At 46.3% G+C, this 21,272-nt stretch overlaps 1 protein-coding gene across 3 annotated transcripts in view; it reads right to left on the bottom strand.

Annotated features, from left to right (window-relative positions):
- Window positions 1–1,236: 1,236 nt before the first annotated feature.
- The window catches only part of LOC120712173 (ribonuclease E/G-like protein, chloroplastic), a 33,082-nt gene continuing 13,046 nt past the window's right edge, over window positions 1,237–21,272 (bottom strand). The window contains exons 9-14 of one of the 3 annotated variants that reach the window (XM_039997890.1): window positions 14,893–15,040; window positions 14,085–14,157; window positions 13,154–13,266; window positions 12,582–12,701; window positions 12,021–12,176; window positions 1,237–1,533 (exon numbers count right to left, since the gene is read on the bottom strand). In XM_039997890.1, coding sequence (XP_039853824.1) covers window positions 1,501–1,533; window positions 12,021–12,176; window positions 12,582–12,701; window positions 13,154–13,266; window positions 14,085–14,157; window positions 14,893–15,040 — 643 coding nt within the window. In that variant the 3' untranslated portion in view covers window positions 1,237–1,500. Of the gene's footprint in view, window positions 1,534–2,644; window positions 2,675–11,373; window positions 11,919–12,020; window positions 12,177–12,581; window positions 12,702–13,153; window positions 13,267–14,084; window positions 14,158–14,892; window positions 15,041–21,272 lie in introns of those variants that run through there. The other 2 variants (XM_039997891.1, XM_039997889.1) reach the window with 2 other exon arrangements.

The following is a 21,272-nucleotide window of genomic DNA, read 5'->3' as shown; positions in this document are numbered from 1 at the left end:
AGGGGAGGCCGGCCAGTGCCACATGTCAGCCACTGGTGTTCTCCCTTCGTATGAAAGTCAAGCAGAGAGTGTACTTCGCGTACAAGTGAAGCTCCGCTAGATACCGACCTTGAAGTACTATAAAAGGAGCTCCACCCCTCACTTCCAAAACACACCACCCATTAGAGAAGAGTGTTCACTTTGTACTCTCTTGTATTAGAATACGGAGAGAGTGAGGTGAGAGCTTTGGTGCAAACCAAGCTAAAGGAGCGGACTCGAGTTCTCTCAGTCTTACTCCATATTTTGTATTCAGTTCGGAGGAATATATCTTTGAGTAAGTTCCTTGTCTCAACTTCAGTTTCTCGCTAGCTTTACTTCCTGTTGTAGTTACTTGTTTAATTACTTCCTTTGATCTGCGGGATCCTGATTCTGCGTAAGTAGCAAGTTCTACTTATTTGAGGTTGCTTTCTGTCTAAGTACACGGTAGGAGCAAGTAGCTCGATAGTTGTGCATGTGGTGCCCAGGCTTGGCTAGCTATCTCGGGTTGTGTTCCACCCCACAGAACCATTGTGGTAGGCAGCAGGTGGTGACAGCCCTATCCATCCCTCGTAGTCCACCACGTTAGGGTGTTTTCATAGCAGTAGTGCCGACTGCCGTTGGACTCCCTTCTCACCCCAGTCTTGGTCCTTCCCTGAGGCTGCCGAAGCAGATCAAGTTAGTAGTTAGCTTGTCGCTAGGTAGAATAGTAGGTTATCTGGAGTTAGGCCCTCTCCCCTCTTACCTTTTCTCTCTTGATGTGTCCGGTTGAGTAGTTCTAGATTTGGTAGAAGCTTTACCGTTCCTTGGATTCGATATCCCAGGTATACTCCCTGGTGAAGGCTACATCGGTCTCCGTACGCTTGTGGAGTAATTCGTTAATGCTAAGGAGTGCCAACAGTTATGTTGTGACCCCGCAGGGAATTGAAGTTGATCAAGCCAAGGTTGAAGCAATACATAGCTGGCCGGTTCCCACAACGGTCACACAAGTGAGAAGCTTTCTCGAGCTTGATGGATTCTATCACCTATTTGTGAAGGATTTCAGCACCATTGTGTGGCAGAACCAGTTTGAATTACACCAGTTCGAGTTCACTAAACATCTAAAAGCACCTCAACCGGTATAATCACTGGTCTGTCGGGTAACATCCCGATAAAACCACAGAATATCGGATCGTAACACAAGTATACATCTCGCACGAAGGCGAGTCAGAGATACAACAATCCCACAATGTTTTACATCACATAGATAAGGGTGTAATTTACATCGGAGTTGAAGCTAGAAAGTTGAAGAACTTTAAAGTGGTTTGACAGAAACTAAGTTTAAAAGAGAAGTTCTGCAATGGAAAGGTAAAACACAACTATACACATACGTCGTAGGGTAACTGTCATGGTAAGCCCAAACATGACATCATTCTGCTGATTTATTGCTGGTCGAAGATGGTTCCCATTCCATAGACCAGCCAGGTGGTAAAACACTAGGCCAAGTCAAACTAGTGTTTGGGTCTTCCAAAGTAATTCCTGAAAACAAGGTCACAAGCAAGACTGAGTATACTAATACTCAGCAAGACTGACCCGACTAAGGGTATATAAAATCCCTTTAACTAGACATGCAAGGCTTGTAAAGGCTCTGGGGTTTCTTTTGCTGAAAAGCAACAAAGAGTAGATCCTTAATTTCAAATTTTAACTTTGAAGTTCTAGTTTCATTAACCATTCTAGGTTTGCATCTATTTATACAAGCATGGTAAAGAAATTATTTGCATCCAACAAGATTGAGTATCATCATTGTTCCACTTCTTACTCTATGTGGCAAAGAGATTAAGCAGTCTCAATATCTGTGAGCGGCGGAACAGTTCGAACCGAATTTCAATCCTTGGAAGGTAAACCTAACACACACGCTTGGAGCACTGTAGAGTCACTCCCAAGCAACCTTTTGCCTTTCCTTCCGGTTCGTGGATCAATGCCACTCTCCCTGACTATAGGGCACCAACCTCGTCCCTCATAGTCGTAATTGTAGCGCTACAGTTTTTAATAGGGAACCAACCTCGTCCCTCATCCATTTTATTCATCCTATCCCTAAGAGAGAGTGGGGGTATGTCCACTTGCTGGGCCGATTGGTTACTAGGTTTGCCGCGTACCATATTTACAGCATGTGGCTAGTACTTTCAAATGCTTAATCAACACCACCACACACTATGGCCTTAACAAATTCATCTACACAGGCGGAATATAAACATGAATCTCGTAACCAAATCCCGTCCATGATCCTTATAGTGATTGCAGAAAGTAAACAATCAACTCCTATAAGCTCGCGAGTGACAGGCAATCACTCGACTTTTACCGGTCCTATTAGCATAGCATCTATTCGGACTCTGTTTCTAGTGTTCAAACAATAGGTACCTAGAATTATGCATCTAAGGTTTTCATTCAACTCCAATAACTTAAATGCACAAGTAAATAATAACATAAGTTGTATAATTGAAAATAATAGGATTATGCACCGGAGCTTGCCTGTAGAGGTGTCTATAGAGTCAGTATAGTGGGGTTCTTCCGAATCGGAGTTCGGGACTTCATATTTCAACAGTGTTAACTTGAGCTTCAGAGAAATCCCCGTCTGGCTCCTGGATGAGCTCGTACGTTCCATCGGCTAACGATGTTGTTTCTATATGCAATGCAATAAAAGTAATTTAGTGAAGTGCTTGGGTATAGCTTTCCTTCACTAAAGAGTTGAAAACCAATAAAGTAAACATTTAAGATTAACTTATAGAGTTAAAGCAATTGTTTATAGAGTTAAAGAAAACACAAAAAATTCCATAAAATAACATGAAGAAGGAGTTTTTTATTTCAACAAAATAAACCACATAAAGGTTTTTAAATAAATCTTTCAAAACATAGAGAAGAAAATTTTAAAAGCATGACGAAAAGTTCACTAATGGGGTTTGAAAATTTTTTGTAAAGCTTGACATGCTTCAAAGAACACATGGTTCAAAACTCATTTAAAACATGGCTCTAGAACAAAAATTATAAATAAAAAGAGCCATATTCTAACCCTATTTTTAGAATTAAATACAAAAATATTTAGCTCAAACCCACAACATCAAACTTGTAGAGCTAATTACAAGGAAAACAACAAAATTAGTTTGGCATTTTTCTGAATTTTCTACATTTTTCTAGGAATTTTTTAAGTTCACTGAAAAAGTAAAAGAAAAGAGATTTGAACTTTTGCATAAAGGACCCTAGAATTATTTGAATCCCTTGCAATTGGGTCCCTGGGTCGGGTCAGAGGTGGGAACGGGCATTGACTGGCCAGATTCCGGCGAGGTGATCGCCGGCGGCGAGGGCTAAAGGGCCAGGGAGGTAGAGGGGGTCGAGGCGAACCTACTGGTGGGTCTGGAAGATGGAAATGGTGGCCGGAGGAGGTTTGTCGGCGTTGGCGTAGAGCACGGCGGCGAGGGTGCTCGTCGACGGCGAGCTCTGGTGAGGGATAGGCGATGAGAGATGGCGGGTTGGCTTCACGGGCTCGGGGTGAAGCTCGCCAGGGGGTTGTGGGGGTCGGAGGAGTGCTAGAGTGACGTGTCCACGGTGGCGGGGCTCGTCGGAGTAAGAGGAAAAGGAGCGGCGGTGGTGGTCGACGGTACTGGGGATCCGGTCGGGCTTTTATAGGCCAGAAACAAGAGAATAAATGAGAGGAGGATGCAGGGAATGAGTTTGGTTGAAGGAAGAGCGAAATTGGCGACGGCGGCGTGTTTCCGTGGGTGGCCGGCGAGGTGTCGATGCAGGGGAAGTCTCGGGGCGGCGTGGCGGGGTGAAGGGGCGCCAACAGAGGCGGTATGGGTGACGGCGGTGCTCGAGGCATGACGTGTGGAGGCGGTGGGGGTGTCGAATAGGGGCAGGGGGCGGCTTCCCGCGGCTGTGCGCTCGCCGGAGAAAGAAAACAGGGGCGGCGATGCAAGGAAGCCGGAGGGGCTGCCAGCAGAAGGGATGTGAGGCCAGGGAGATGCCCGGGAGGCCGGGTGGCACCCCAGAGGTGGCACAGGTGCCAAACCGTGGCGAGGAACCAGCGGCAGCGGCGCAGCAGAGCTCCGGGGAGGCTGGAGCTAGAAGATTAAGTGAAGGACTTATTTGTAAATCCAGAAAAGTTCAGGGACTCAAAAGTAAACTAAAATTTCCCACTGATCTAGGGCTCAATTGAAAAATTTCCCAAAATGAAAGTTGTTCAGTTTTTCAAGACCTACAACTTTCATGTTGTAAAAATTTTCACTAGATCAAAGGATTTTGAAATATTTTGAAAAGTTCAAAAGAACTCTATTTAATAAAAGAAAAATACTTTTTGGTTGCAAATTTCAACAAGTTTGGGACTTATTTGCAATAAAGTTGCCAAGTAATGATTACTAGCATATTTGCAAGAAGGCCCTTCACAAAGTTGAATTTGCTCCCTAAGTTTAAAAACTTTTACAAAAAGGGACTTGTAATTTTCCAAAAATTACAGAAATACCCATAATTTTGCATTGAATTTTTTTAACTACCAAACAAAGGTAAACACAAAGTTCACACATTATTCTATGTTCTAATATGGTAGACACCCGAGGTGTCACACATTGCAGCCCCATTGCACGAACTCACCAAGAAGGGCATCACATTCACTTGGGCTGCAGCACACAAGAGTGCTTTCGACACATTGAAAGATAAGTTAACCCATGCCCCTTTGCTCCAACTTCCTGATTTCACTAAAACTTTTGACCTTGAATGTGATGCTAGTGGAATTGGTTTGGGAGGTGTTTTGTTACAAGAGGGAAAACCTGTAGCATACTTCAGCGAGAAGTTGAGCGGGCCTTGTTTGAACTATTCTACTTATGATAAAGAATTTCTTTTTATAGTTCGGACTTTAGAAACATGGCAGCATTATTTATAGCCCAAAGAGTTTGTTATACATTCTGATCATGAATCTTTGAAACATATTCGAAGTCAAGCAAAACTGAACCGCAGGCATGCTCGCTGGGTTGAATTCATTGAGTCTTTCCCTTATGTCATCAAACACAAGAAAGGGAGGGAAAATGTAATTGCTGACGCTTTGTCTAGATGTTATATCATGCTTTCACAACTTGATTTCAAAAATTTTGGCTTGGAAACAATAAAAGAGCAATATGCCCATGATGGTGATTTTAAAGATGTATTATTGAATTGCAAGGAGGGAAAAACATGGAACAAATTCGTCCTCAATGATGGGTTTGTATTTCGAGCTAACAAGCTATGCATTCCAGCTTGCTCTGTGCGTATGTTATTGTTGCAGGAAGCGCATGGAGGAGGGTTGATGGGCACTTTAGTGTGAAGACAGAAGACATCCTTGCTGATCATTTCTTTTGGCCCAAGATGCAGAGGGACATGGAGAGATTTGTTGTTCGCTTCACAACATGCAAAAAAGCTAAGTCATGCCTTAATCCTCACGGTTTGAACATGCCTCTATCTGTTCCTAATGCACCATGGGAGGATATTTCAATGGACTTTGTTTTAGGACTGCCTAGAACAAAGAAGGGGAGTGATAGTGTCTTTGTGGTTGTGGATAGATTTTCTAAGATGGCACATTTCATACCATGTCATAAGACCGATGATGCTACTCATGTTGCTGATTTGTTCTTTCGTGAAATTTTTCGTTTGCATGGAGTGCCAAACACAACTGTTTCAGATCGTGATGCAAAATTTCTTAGTCATTTTTGAAGAACTTTGTGGGCTAAATTGGGTACTAAGTTGTTATTTTCCACTACTTGTCATCCCCAAATCGATGGACAAACTGAGGTTGTGAATAGAACTTTATCTACCATGCTTGGGGCTATTTTGAAAAGAACATAAAAATGTGGGAAGAATGTTTGCCTCATGTTGAGTTTGCTTACAACCGTTCACAACACTCTACTACTAAAAAGAGCCCTTTTGAGATTGTTTATGGTTTTGTGCCTCGAGCCCCTATTGATTTGCTGCCTCTACCAACTTCTGAGAGATTGAATTTTGATGCTAAACAACGTGCTAAATATAAACTTGCTGGTAGCATAGGAAAGAAGCATGTCACTTTCGAACTAGGTGATTTGGTTTGGCTGCACTTGAGAAAGAATCGGTTTCCTGATTCCAGGAAGTCAAAGTTGCTTCCGAGAGCTGATGGTCCTTTTAAAGTTATAACTAAGATCAATGACAATGCATACAAACTTGAGTTGCCTGCAGATTTTGGGGTCAGCCCCACATTTAACATTGCAGATTTGAAACCATATTTGGGCGAGGAAGATGAACTTGAGTCGAGGACAACTCAAATGCAAGAAGGGGAGGATGATGAGGACATCCCTTCCAACGATACAACCATGTCTACTACGCAGCAAGGACCAATGACAAGAGCCCGTGCATGATAGCTAAATTATCAGGTAAACTCGTTCCTCGCTATCCATAAACCTTCATCTCAGATTTGGATGCTACTAAATTATTGTGATCATTTTATTATTATTAGAAATGATAGAGAGGAAGCTAATAGATCAACCGATCAGTTTGGACATCAAGATTACACAACAAGGAAGCACAAGATCAGACACCAACTTCAGACTTCAAGCTCGTACAGTCAGGCAACATCAAATTGACTTGGCAATATTTATCGACTCTGGATGTTGTTTGAGGCATATAAGTACTCATTGGAAAGGTCTTGAAGTCTACTTTCAAATGGATCTAACCCGACTACAAAATTCCACCAGAGGTGTTCTCAATCGACCAGAAGACATTCAGACCTCTAGTCTTGGGCTAACAGCCTTGTAACTTGTTTGGCCCACTAGGGGCCCATATTGTGTAAGGGTTTCCACCTCCCCACGCCTCTTGGCTGCCTCCTATCTATAAATAGAGGCTCCAGCCACCAAGAGGAAGAGTGAGTTTTGTTTAGATGCAAGTTTAGCTACTGCTACTTCCTAGTGAATGCGTGTGTTGATTAGACCACCCATTTGCTTGATTCAGAACCCCAAACTTGTGTGTATCAGATTCATCCTTTGGGCAAGGTCTGTGTGCTGTTTGCTTGTCCACTTGTTCTTCGATTTGCTTGCAGGTTCAAGGTTGTTCTTGGCACAGCAAGAAAAACACAAATTGGAGGCAGTGTAAGTGTCGCTAAGGCGCAACGCAGCCTTTGTGGTGTTGTAGTCAGGCAGCACAACGTTGATTCTCCTCAAATCGAGTTATCCCCCACTCTCATCGAAAGATCAGGAGCAAACCCCAGCGGGTTCCATCATGTGAAATGATGAGGTCATCCTCCACTATTACCCATTGGCAAAGACGCAAGGCCCAGTTGTAGTCGGACGGCGACCGTGTGAGCCTCTGAATAATCTCACCTTGCTTAGCTTGGGAGGAGGATGCCACCTTAAAAGAGATAGTCATCCTTCCCCGATCAGACTAGTCTTTTAGGGAGATTGGGCATTTTCCCGAGTGGGTGCGCACTAAGAACTGTTGGGGTCCGGACAACCTTAATTTATTGGGCCTCGGTCAACCCTACTTGGGCCGGATGCATCATTTGGTATCAGAGCTGGGCCATTGTTTAAGGGGGTGGGAATGATGAGGACATCCTCCACTATTATCCGTTGGCAAAGGCGCAAGGCCCAGTTGTAATCGGACGGCGACCATGTGAGCATCTGAATAATCTCACCTTACTTAGCTTGGGAGGAGGAAGCCACTTTAAAAGAGAGAGCCACCCTTCCCCTATCAGACTAGTGTTTTAGGGAGATTGGGCATTTCCCCGAGTGGGTGCGCACTAAGAACTGTTGGGTTCCAAGCAACCTTAATTTATTGGGATTTAAATGCGATACAAGCGTATATGAAGCTCTATGTGATGTAAGAATGAAGAGTTGGAATTCGAGATAGTGTTTCGAGGGACTAAGCTTGGAGAAGGGCAATTGGATTGTGTGTTGGCGTTTCTTAGCGCAATCACTAGGAATGGTTAATCCTTAGCGACAGCGCCAGAAATGCCTGTTGGCGGTCCTTAGTGCAATCACTAGAAATGAGGGTGCCGAACCCATCCTAGCAACTGCACCCAAGGGGTGCCACTCTCGTGGTATAATCAATATGATTACAGATGGATCCGCAAGCGCATGGATATACCGTTGTAGCATTTCACCTGGAGAGTAAGGGTATCGTCATTTATTTATGTCCCAAAGGACGGCAGCGGCAAATGTATTGTACTCAACATTAACTATGACATTGTGCCTCAAGCAATAGGCAATACTCTAACAGGGGTAAGTCCAGATAAAGAATAAGCAAGGGTAATGCGACACAACACACATCCACACTCCAAGAGGAAGGAATAAAGGAGAGAAACTATAAAACAAATGACTACTCTATCCTACGCCAAGTCAGCTGGAGCTTAGGCTAGGTTAGGTGTCCTAGTGCTTCTATCCAAAGCTGGGGTCATGTTAGATCATGGTTACGACTGCAGGTGCTAGGAAAATGGGATAGCGGGGAGAAGGTCCCGCACTGGAGAATGTCCAGTTCCGTTACCTCTTTACATGAACTCCTACACCGAACCCGAACGTCGGGGAGTACACTAAACGCAACACAGCTGTTACGCCGGACGGACAGGGCTGTCACCACCTGCCGTCTACCCCAGTCACACTGTGGAGCACGGTCATATCCGAAGGATCCCGCATATCCGAGCACCACGCTCGTGTATGAAGTCACTACTCTAGTGCCCCCAGGTCTCCCACCCTTCGGATGGACGAGTAAAACACTAGAGCAAGCCCGAAAGCACAACGAACCTCTATCCGTACCCAGATCATCTGGCCTAACCAAGACCGTAGCATAACTTATGAATGAACTAAGCATGGATTGATAAACTATCAAGATAGTAAAGCAACCATGACAAAACTTTATATTATGAATAGAAGTGTGACAAGTCGGATACAAAGCTATACCAGGAGCCGAGGATTGCTCAACGACTCCGAGGACGACTTGCTCGCTAAAGAAAACTAGCCTAGCTCCACTACCTAGCTAAGAGAGCAAGAGAGGGGAGAGCCTTCTTGGAGAGAATGGAATGAAGTGTGTGTGTTGAGAGGGGTGAGAGGGGGCCCTATTTATACTAGTGGAGGTCGGTTCCCGCCAAATACACGTATGGAAGGTGATCAGGAGAGTTGGGGGCTACTCCTCGAAATGTACCTGGGACCCAGGGGGTCGGCCGGCCCCACCTGGCCGCCTCTCGTCCTTATCCTTCTCTGGCAGGCTGACATGTGGGCCCTGATGTCTTTCCTTGTATGCGCGCCCGTTTGCTCTGCCAGATGGGCCCTCTTTGTAAGTGGGTGACGCCCGATGCGATATTCTGCGTAGTTGTATGGCGTCTGCTGCGTGTTTTCGTCTTATTCCGCTCTTGCTCATCGGAAATGTACAAAACTCGAAAACAACTGTGGAGCGAGGTTAGTGATACAAATATGTGAGTAAGGCATGTAGTTTTCCTTTATTATTGAGTATAGTTGACGGGTGAAAATGGCACTTAAGCACCGTCAACATTGTGTCGAAGGACCAATGCTAGGGTGAAGAAATATTCCATGGAATGAACTTGAGGAATCTTGGTCATGTATGGTGCTCATATTGGCAAAGTATCAAATCTTTCTAGAATCATATTGTGAAGATGGTGATTTGAATTAGAAGTGGATTTCATTCAAAGATAAAGGTTCAAGTCACTAGCCCAAGGAAGATGTGCTCAAAGTAAAAAAAAAGTTGGATGCAATCCTCAGATTGAGTTTGATCAACGCACGACATGAGATACAAATGAGAAGCTCAAGGAGTTAAAATGTAATTTATCTTTGATCCTAATTATAGGTATGCCGTACTATCAAGAGATGCATCAAAATGATCTTTGATTTAGTCTTAGTGCTCAAGTAACCTAAAAAAGTTGAGAGAGACACAAAAAGCCTTACGTGCATATTTTGACCTGCCTGTCAGGGCCAACCCGAAAGTTCCAGATTTGGTAATCCGGAAGTTCCGGATTTGGTATACGTGGCATTAACGGCTAGTTGTTTGAAAATCCGGAAGTTTCGGGTTGCTGAATCCGGAAGTTTCGGGTTCTAACTGTCACCTAACGCTAGTTTCTTTGGGACCGGCTATTTATATCCTTTAGCCTCCTTGGTGGGCTGCTATTCCATGCATTGTTCTATTGCTAGCTGGTCGTCCTAAAAAGCTTGGTAGCCATAGTTGAGCTCTCCCCAACCTTTTTTTGTGAAATTGTGTGATTCTTGTAATATCATTGAGTTGGGTTTGGGAGAGAGATTGCTAGAGAGCACAACAAACCTTAAGCACTTGAGCTTAGCCGAAATCGTGTGTTTCACATTTGTTACTCTTGGAGCGTGGCTCCTAAACGGCTAGGTGTTGCCCGTGAGCAACCGACGATTGTGGTGTGTCTCGGGAAGTTTGTACTACCTCTACATCGAGAAAGAACCCTTAGTAACTCGGGTTACTAAGGCGAGGCTAGATAGCTCAAGAAGAAGGTGTTCTTCTTGGATGCCTTAACGGAGGCTAGAATTCACATGTGGTGAACGTGGTGAATCTGAACTTCGGTGAAACAAATCCTTGTGTCTCCGTTGTTCTACTTTTCATTGCACTCTTTGTGAGTTTTGTGATTTTGGTTGATCTACTCGGTTGGTAGTGTTTCTATGTGCAAGAACATTGTGAACTCGTCCAAGGAGCTTCACTGAGTGCTCTACATTTGGGGTTTAAACTTATATCCCTTTACTCGCACTGTATTTATCTTAGTCACTCTGCTTTGTGTGTACTGGGAAGTTATGATTTGCAAAACCCGGAAGTTCTGAGTTCACCTGCTGTCTTACCCAAATCCGGATTTGCAAACCCGGAAGTTTCGAGTTTGGCAGACAGTGAATTTAATCCGCTACATTTGAGTAAAAATTTGTAGGTGCGCCTATTCAACCCCCCCTCCTGGCAACACCACGATCCTTTCAGGAGGTTAAAATAAAAAAATGCGATGGTATAGAGATGCCTGCGAACTTTTTAGTGAGGTGGACGTCAAGGTTAACTTTTGTAATGACATACACGTAAAAGATTCCAAAATCTCCCCTTCCACCCCCTCAATCCATAGGCTCCACTCAACAACCTCTTGTTGGATCGACAGAGGCTGAAATATGAAGGCTCTTGAATTTGAATGCATTATTTGGTGGTTCTGAGATTGGGGCTAACCTCCAAAAGCTTTATAAGAGGCTTAGGGGCTGAAATATGAGGTCTCTTGAATTTGGATGCATTATTTGGTGACTATGAGATAGGGGGCAACCTCCAAAATCTTTATGAGGGTCTGTGATTTGGGAAATGAATCCATCGACTACACGCCTATCGGAAATGTTTGAATAAGGGTCATTAATGTTTGAATAACGGTCTTTATAATGAATTAAAAAAATCATTGGAGTTGCTTCAAAGTCTAGCATGTTAAATGCTCTAAAGCATAGAAAAGCTACGCTACTAGAATCTCCCTTGGAGGCCTAGACCCAGAGCCTCCTGCTCCTCACATACTACTAGTCTAGTTTCCGTCCGAAATACCCTTCCCACTCTTCCTAAAACCTAGATATTTTGCATTACAGAACTAAAAAAGGAAACTTTAAGTGTAAGTTGGTCATGAGGCCATCTGGATATCTGACACTTGGCTTGGATCTTTGCGAATCAAATGCATCAACGTCTTCTTGATTCTTCGCTTGTTATAATCTGCGAATGGCCATGAAGGGCACATACCAAGAGGTTCACTTTGCTCGTTTTGCACGGCTCATCCACTTCTTGATAGGAAAAACATGCAGTTTGGGGCTTCCCTCTATCTGTGGTGACTCTGATTCCGTTTCTTTCTCCTCGTGGTTTTCCTTCTCTGAGTATGGTAGCAGTTCAAAAGCACCACGGGAGAAACCTCTTGCGATCTAACGTATTTAAAGATGTTATAATTACCTCACTAACCGTTACCAAAGATAAAGAGATCCATGGTAAGAATACATATGAAGAGGGACCAGCAGAAAGTTTACCTTCAACAAAATCCACACTTTGAGGGAGCTACTCAGAAGTCCTAGTTTTGTCTTCTTTCCTGATGTCAAATACGTGCACATCTCATGATCCACTCTAAGCACAAATCTTGGCCATGATTTTGGTTTCTCAGGATCTGATTTTCGCCGGGAAGCAGCCTGGTTCATGAAAAGATTAACAGAAACAAGTTCTGGGTTCAATTCGAAACTTGAATGAACACTCAGTTATGTCTCGAGTATTCTACTTTAACATTGATGGCCATGCAATAGTAATGGGAGTCTTTACCAAGTAGGTCAGAGCATTCATTTGAAGTATATAACTTCCCTCCATTTCAAATACTTGTCACAGCTGACCTTTACTGTACCAACTTTGACCAGCATATTTTATTTAATGTATACTTAAACCCTAATAAATGTGCAATATTACTATAGTACTACTATATCAAATCTAACAATCATGTTTATCTTACATAATAAATATTTACAAGTTATTAAGCAAAGTGATACTGCTGCTAACACACAGATAACAAAGAGAAAATATTGATAAAACCCTATAGGACTTACAAGGCGTCGACATATTTCACGTTCTATCTTTGAAAATGATGTGTCTAGAGCCTCCACACGACCAGTACCATGGCAGCATGTGCAAGGCTCACTGATCATGAAAGTAACACTTGGTCGAACCTGAAAATAACAGAAATCCATCTTAATACTACATTTAAAAAAAAATCAACTACCCTGTGATGAGTAAATAATAAGTTTAAATGAAGAAACAGAAACTACTTTTAGGATGAGTATGATGTGTTAGCTGTATTATTAACAGCTCCATGTAAATTAAATTATTCCATTCTTAACCCTGAGCTTAAGGATAAAGTTCATGCATATATAGCCAAGCACGCTGGCTTCTTAGCTACTGACCCTCATACACATATGTCTAAACCTATTATTGAATAGAAGTGTCTTTGTGGATGAAGAACAAATTCAGAGCCTCTAAAAACCAATAACTGGGTAAGTGTGAGCAGGCTGACAGAAGTGATGCAAGTAATGATCACTAATTTCTCAGAGGAGGAAAATAAATGCATACATCACAATAATATCCATGAACATTAAGTGACTTATACAGCTAGTGCACATACCCTTTTTCTAGTTATTTCCATCAAACCAAGTTTTGATAATTCTGAAACACCAACTGTTGACCGATCCTTTTCTACTGCCTTCTTCATTTCTTCATAGACTAGCCTTTTGTTCACTGGAAAATGTGAAATTAGTGTGAGGGAGAAAAGAGAAGCAACAAAGAATCTGCATCATTATCAGGAATCTAAAAGGCATATCAACAAATGTAAATTGGAATCATAATCAAGAATATATCATCAGACATAGCAAGAGCAAAGCACAAATTATCTAGATAATAAATTACTGGCTGCTAAGATTTTCTATTAGTGGTGCTAATTAAAAGATGTCTTCTGCAATCCATGAATTTCATAAAATAAGAACCATAGTCCTAAATAACTCGATTCGACATGCACAAAATTCAAGCCGAACTATCCCTTAATTGTGGCAAAGAAAATCCATCGAAGATACCAAATATTCTCATAGGGAAAGATACTGAATGAAAAAATGAAATTCAGTCCAAACTCAACTAAAAATTACATGGCAAATATGAAACTATATTGCTTAGAGGCAAACAGCATTTAGTTTATATATACTAGAATCCTCACTTGCTCAGATTCCAAATGTACATATTTTAGCCTTCTTGACGATTCTCTAGAACTTCTAGGCAATTTTTCATATTTTTGTCCTCCTTTGCCCTTGCCTAATAAATGCTACTACTCTCACAAAATACATGTGTGGTCTTTTCCAATATAGTATAAATGAAGGGCAGCAAGGTCATTTGACCTAAAACATACATTTGGAATGAGAGAGAGTAACTTTTTAAGAGTCAATTAAATAATAGAAGATTGGCAGCAAAAGCATCAATTGAAAAACAAATGGTTCAGAAAGTAGCTTGAACAGTCAGTTGCGAAGTATCAGTTATCTTATCAGAGTAGTGTCTGAAATCATACTCACAATCATCTGTCATGTCAATAAAATCCACAACAATAATACCACCAATATCCCTCAAGCGCAACTCACGGGCGATCTGCATTCATGAACATTTTTCATGGTTACTCATAATGTAAAATAGATTTCAAAAAACTATAACATATTTCCTTCTTCAACTCTGTTCAAGCATGCCAGCAGGACTTCAATATGCTCTACCAAACACAATTTCTATATTGCTTCAATGTTGTAAACAATAGGTATGAAACATGCTTTTGAGAACTGGAGTCAGCATCAGCCCTAAAACCGGACCCAGGGCAGTTGTGCCCAATATGAATATAAAATTTTAAGAAATGGAAGTTAGGTCATTAGGACAGTTGTCTGGTTTATGAACTGTTTGCCGTGGGAGTCTGGTTTAACAGTATGGAAGTTGTTGGTACTACAAATATGTTTCTATGGAAGCATAAGAGAAATGGAGATTCTTTAGGATAAACTGTTCCTTTAAAAAATCATACTGATCTGCTTTCACAGATTTATGGTGTGGACCAGAGTAACATCAAACAGTTCATGAGAGCAAAGTATATATTCATGATAAACATAAGATTCCCATAGAATTGGGAAAACAGAGGTGCATTCTTTCTGTGTCAAACTGTTAAACAAAATTGCAGGACAATAAAAGAACTACGGTATGCATTTCTTAAAAGATAGATAAATGTAAACATAAATGCAACGATACCAAATGCTTGATTGGTTAAGCTGAATATGACACAAGAGTCATTGGGAACAAATAAAGCAAGCTACTACTTCCTGGAAAGTTCCAAGATGCATCACGTACTTGTTTTGCAGCTTCAAGATTGACTTCTAAAATAGCCTTCTCCTGGGATGTTCCCTGACCAAACATACTGTGACCACCATTCACATCAATTGAAACCAGAGCTTCAGTCTGTTCTATGACCAGAGAACCCCCATTGTTTAATGGTACCCTGCATCCACAAAGAAAATCACAAAATATTACAGAAACTAGTCCCTTTATGACTTTCAATAGCTTAAAGGTCAAGACTCAAAAGTCTACAAAAAATTAAATTAAAAGTGAATTTTGAACTGCAACAAGCTTTGCAATATCAGTTTTCGATCAAATGTTCTTTTTTAAAAAATAAGCAAAACAAAGACGTAGTATCTAATGACAATCTAGCTAGCACTAATTACACACCAGATGATATGTTCTTTTAAAAAAACTGTACAGCGGGGGAGGCCCCCACTCACCAGATGATATGTTGTGCACGCATTCTTGGTATTAGGCATTGTATAGGCCTATGTATTGTTTAGGCCCATATTGGGCGTGTCGGCCCATATTGGGCATGTACATCTTGTACTCCAAGCCATTGGCACTATATAATGAAAGGTCACCCCCCCCAATTAGGGTGTGCGGTGTTTCCCATCTCTCTCTACCTTTCTACATGTTATCACGAGATTAGGGTTTTAGATCCTCTCCTTCGCTTCCGCCCTAGGTGCTAGGGTTCTTTCCCTAGCCGCCGCCTCTCCTCTCACACGCGTAGGGATTCCCTCCTGCGCGTCCACCCTCGACGCCGCGCCGCCGATCAACCCGATCCGCAGCGCGCCGCCGCCAGCCCCGCGCCGGGATCTCCCTCCCCGCGCGTCCACCCCGGCTCCTACACCGTCACCCTGACCGTGCAGCGCCACCCCCCCCCTCGTCGCCATGACATCCACCGCCCCGACCAACTCGGCCATGACGAGTTCCTCCAGCGCCTCCTCCTCCAACGCCTCCTCTGGCCCTAGCGATCTGGCGCCGGCCATCGTCATCCACCCCGCCGCCGCTGTGTGTGTGAAGACTCACGTCCCCTTCACGTTGGAGATGTCCTCCAACTACTACAAGTGGGCGTCCTACTTCAAGGTGCTCTGCGGCAAGTTCGGCATCCGCCCACACATCGACGCTCCTGGCACCCCGCAGCCCGACGATCCTTACTGGGTCATCGCCGCCTCTTGTGTCAAGAGTTGCCTGTTCGGCTCCGTCGGCGACTCCGTCCTCGACCTCGCCATGGCCGGCGACAATCAGACCTCCCGGGAGCTCTGGTCGGCCATCGAGGACCTCTTCACAGCCAACCAGGAGCCGCGTGCCGTCCTCCTCCTCGAGCAGTTCCACACGCTCACCCAGGGCGACTCCACCATCTCGGAGTACTGCCAGCGCATCAAGCTGAAGGCTACAGAACTCCGTGCCGTCGGCCATCCCATCGAGGGCCGCCAGCTCGTCCTCGCCATGCTCCGTGGGCTCCATCCTCGCTTCGCGAACACCGTAGACGACATCACAAACTCCACTGTCCTCCCGACGTTCTCCCGCGCCCATGACATGCGCATCCTCAAGGAGACCCGGCTGTCCAATGATGAGAAGGCCATCGCCAACACCGCTCTCCTCGCATCCGCCGGCTCTGGTTGTACCAGCCCGGGCAGGTGACGCTCCACCACCTCCAGCGCCTCCTCCAGCAGCTCTGGTGGCGGCCAGCCGACCCCACCAAAGCCTGCTGGCAACGCTGGAAACAGGAGGAACCGCGGCGGCTCCAGGAAGGGCGGCGGTTGCGGCAACAACACTAGTGCCGGCGGCAGCCGCGCACCACAGCCCGGCAACAGCAGCATCGCCCCCCAGCCCTACCGCCCCATGGGCCCCTGGATTTGCTATAATCCCTGGGCGCCTCAGGGGCTCTTCCCCACCGGCGGCGCGCCACAGGGCACCACTGCTGGTGCCTGGCGTCCCTCCATCCTCGGCGCCCCTCCTCAGGCGCACACCGCCTTTGCACCGGTTCAGGTGTCCTCCCCCGCGCCCACGTGGGATCAGGCGGGCCTCATTGCTGCCCTCAACCAGATGGCTCTCCAGAACAAGGCTCCCTGGGTTATGGACTCTGGTGCTTCGTCTCACATGAGCACCACGAATGGTATACTCCTATCACGCCTTCCTTCCTCTCATTATTTCATTACTGTTGGCAATGGTCAAACTCTGACGCCGAGAAATTGGTCGCCTACTCTGACGCCGACTGGGCGGGCTGCCCAGATTCCCGCCGTTCTACATCAGGCTTCTGTGTCTTTTTGGGAGACAGCCTGGTGTCCTGGTCGTCCAAACAGCAAACCACGGTATCCCGGTCCAGTGCGGAGGCCGCGTACCAGGCGGTTGCTCACGTCGTCGCCGAATGCTGCTGGTTGCGGCAACTTCAGGCACTCCATATTCCGCTGAAGGTTGCTACAGTCGTCTACTGCGACAACGTCAGCGCTGTCTACATGACAGCCAACCCGGTCCACCACCGCCTTACAAAGCACATCGAAATCGACATCCACTTTGTCCGGGAGAAGGTGGCTCTTGGCGAATTTCGTGTTCTTCATGTGCCGTCACAATATCAGTTCGCCGATATTATGACGAAGGGGTTACATGTTCAGCTGTTCCAGGATTTTAGGTCCAGTCTTTGCGTTCGACTGCCTCACGCTTCGACTGCAGGCGGGAATTAGGCATTGTATAGGCCTGTGTATTGTATAGGCCCATATTGGGCGGGTCGGCCCATATTGGGCATGTACATCTTGTACTCTCCAGCATAGGGATTTACTCAAGTAAATCAGTTTACAAGGCATTCTTTGTGAGCTCAATGAATATGCTCCTTGCACGAGAGTTTCAAAGTTGTTAGCATTTTTATGCTGTAAGTTCTTTTTGTGGCTAGCAATACTCAATCGCTGTTGGACTGGTCAAATAAGGCCTGACATCCTGCAGCTTGCCTCTCTGTGACAAAGCCGAATTTAAAATAATAGAATTGGTGCAATTGGTGGTTATATTGCACTGAGGCCTCGGCCGGTATATATGAGTACAGGAGATTTGGAGGACAAGGCATCTCCCAAGACATATGGCAGTCTACGATACGTATATCTACAACAACCAAATATACTCTAACATTCCCCCGCAGTCACAGTGGGAGCACCACAGACGATGAGACTGGAGAAGAAGATGAAGGCAAAAGCCGACAGAGTGACATCCCCCCCACAGTTATAACGTCGGCGCGGTGCGGATGCTGCAACTAGAGAGAAAATCGATAAGTAACTCAAGTAGATGATAACCCTTTGTGTCAGTGTCGAGGTAGCCGAGATGAGGGTGAATAGCCATGGTCGAGGATGCCGTGCGTAGGGTAGCCGTGGTCGACGTAGCTATCAAGGTTGCCAAAGACGATGGTGCCGCACATGAAGCCGTGGGCGCACCAAGGTGGGCGTGGTGGCGCATAAGGGAAAGCGCCATAGACGAAGACGGTGACGTGTCGAGGTAGTCGTCGAGGAAGATCGATGCCAAGGATGAGGTCAAGGCCGCCGTGGCGACGCTTGAGTTAGGTTTGCCAGACCCGAGAATGCGTCGAGGACGAAGGCACGCACCGATGTTGTCAGTATCTGATGTGCAAGGCAGAAGGTACAACCAGACACGTCATTATATGTGGGAATAGCAAAGAAGTCCTCCACAGCGGTCGCAGGCGTAGAAGAACGACGGGGTAGAAGATGTGTTGCAGCCTGCTTGTAGATGGGGAAGAAATGGCGACGCTGGCTATGAGGTTGTGCCAGACAAAGCGAGACGGAGAGGGTAGGCGGACGGTCTACGGTAGGGCCAGACGATCCATGGGTAGTGGGCGGCGAATCTAGGATTTTAAGTTAGGGTGGTCCAATAGAAATTATTTTTAAAATATTTTAGTTAATAAGTCAATACAATCTAATAAAAGATGTTATTTTTTCACTTTTCACCATCTCAATTCAATTATCAATTGCTATTGACAAAAAATAATTAATAGCTATTTTTTCTAGTAGTAATAAATAAAATCTGTTAGAGTATATTAGGCAACTCCAGATATGGTAGTTTAGAATTGATGTAATCCCGTGATAGCCTTCCTTATTTCTAGGGGAGGTGCCTTACCCTCCAAGCCTTGTACTCCTATATATACCGCCCAAGGGGCTCATTGCAATATAATCGACCACATTATAAGCATCCTATCATTTCTACATGGCATCAGACGCCTAGGTTACGAGATACTAACCCTAGCCGCACCGCCGCTTCCGCTGCACCCGCGTGCCCCCGGGGAGATCGAGATTGATCTCCGCCAGGGGCAGCGCCCTCCTAGGATGCGCCGCGGATCCCTCTGACCCGCGCCGCCGCCGTCATCAAGCCCAGCAGAAGGACCTACCTCTTCCCTAGCCGCCCCATGGCGGCGCCGCTCGACGTCCCCGTTGGGTACCACATCGCCATGGGGGCGCCACTGGGCCTGCATGCCTCCGCGTCGTCCTCCCTCTCGGCTCCGCATCTGAATCCGCCCGCCCCTCCCGCGCATCAGGCCAGGCGCCCCGACTCCTACCAGCGCCACCGCACCGCTGCCATGAGCGCGAGTGCGTGGCTGCGGAGGACCACTGCGGGGACGCCAGGCCACTGCGCCATCGGCGCCGTTGGGCCACCGCACCGCCGATCGTCGTCGCCGCCGGGCCGCAGCGCCCAGGGGCGAAGCCCCTCCCGCCTTCCATTGCCAGCTCTCTCCTCTGCGCAATCAAGCCTGTGTCCCCTTCGTCCTCAGCGCCGCTTCCGCCGCCGCCTTGTGCGCGAGGATGCGGCTGCGAGGGCGGCCCGGGGCCGCCGGTCCACCCCGCAGCTGGAGCAGAGGCCGCTCGGGTCTCGCCCCCTCTGTTTTTGCCCCTTCCTTTGTCCTCTGGCCAACAGGCGGATGAGGATAAGGTTTGGGGGGCATTACTTGGTGCACCCGAGATTGTACCCGCAGGTTCGTCTTGATGCTACTGCTGATTTTCCCTTTTTCCGATCTAAGATCGGTTTGCGTCGCCCTGCCGTTCGTCTTCGATCCATCGTCGACCCTCCCGAAGGACGAGGTTGTTGCGCCCTCTAGGCTGCAGCGACAATGTTCGTGATCAAGCCACCCTACCGGTGTCGCCGCCTTTTCAGGCGGTGGCGCCACTCGCCACCGGTCTTCGTCAAGCAGGCGCTCGATCCGCCTCCGCGCCTCCAGCCGTTCTCGCGCGGACATCGCCGCCGATGTTCCTGATGGAAGACGTCGTCGCCACCCCTGATCTGAGCGCGACACTTGCTGCAACCTGCGCCGTCGCCACCCCTGTCCTGAGCGTGACCTAAGTCGCAAACCACGCCGTCTACCATCGTCATCCGCCGCACCGTCCTGCTGCTGTCTTCGGCAAGAAGCTGCTGAGTTTGCGTACTTGAGCACCTCGACGACGATTTGACCCGCGCCCTCTCCACGGCTTCGACCACGTCCACCTCGACCTAGGCTACTACGGCACTAAAGGGCTATCATCTACATGAGTCTCCAGTCAAAGCTTTCGCACCGGCGTTTCGACTGCAGGGGGGATACATCTCCATTGTTCTCCAGTCTGACCGTTCGTGTTGCTACCGCTACGACTGCGGGGGGAAGTTAGAGTATATTAGGCAACTCCAGATATGGTAATTTAGGATTGATGTAATCTCGTGATAGCCTTCCTTATCTCTAGGGGAGGTGCCTTGCCCTCCAAGCCTTGTACTCTTATATATACCGCCCAAGGGGCTCATTGCAATATAATCGACCTCATTATACGCATTCTACCTTTCCTACAAGATCAAACATGAAAAATGGAGAGGGTGAAGGTCATTGGGCCAAATCTTAGGGTGGGTCGAGGCCACCCCCTAGTCCGCCCATGGCAGCGGCAGCAGTGCTCAAAGAAGACGAAGAACTCGAACAGGGTGATAAAGACCATGCGCGCAAGGCGCACCGACGGGTAGTCGACGACGAAGTCGAGGATGTGGTCGTCGACAATGAGGATGCAACGGTGGGTGAGACCACGGGTGGTGCTAGTGCTGCCCGAAGAGGCGATGCAGCGTTAGCAATCCATACTCAGGGAAGTGGCGAGCAGTACGAGGACGCATGTCATGGGAACCATGTGAATCACACACATGGGCTCATCAGACCAAGTATGCATGAGACGAGACGACAATGGGCGAAGTTGGCAGAGGCGTCCAAATCGTGAGGCGACGACGAGCCGGTGGAGGATGAAGTGCAGGGCGAGACGACGAAGTGGGTGGCGCAAACTGGTGTCCCCTAGGGCGTCATCCATCTTGCCATGCCACATAGTCGTAGACGAGGAAGAAGCCGATGAATTCGACGCCGATGTCGAAGTAGAGGCGTGAGGTCGACGGGCGGT

Source organism: Panicum virgatum, chromosome 6K (genome assembly GCF_016808335.1).
Source record: "Panicum virgatum strain AP13 chromosome 6K, P.virgatum_v5, whole genome shotgun sequence".
In the NCBI taxonomy this organism is placed as follows: domain Eukaryota; kingdom Viridiplantae; phylum Streptophyta; class Magnoliopsida; order Poales; family Poaceae; genus Panicum; species Panicum virgatum.
The sequence above is the reverse complement of the archived record's forward strand: the minus strand, read 5'-3'. Positions and strand labels throughout refer to the sequence as shown.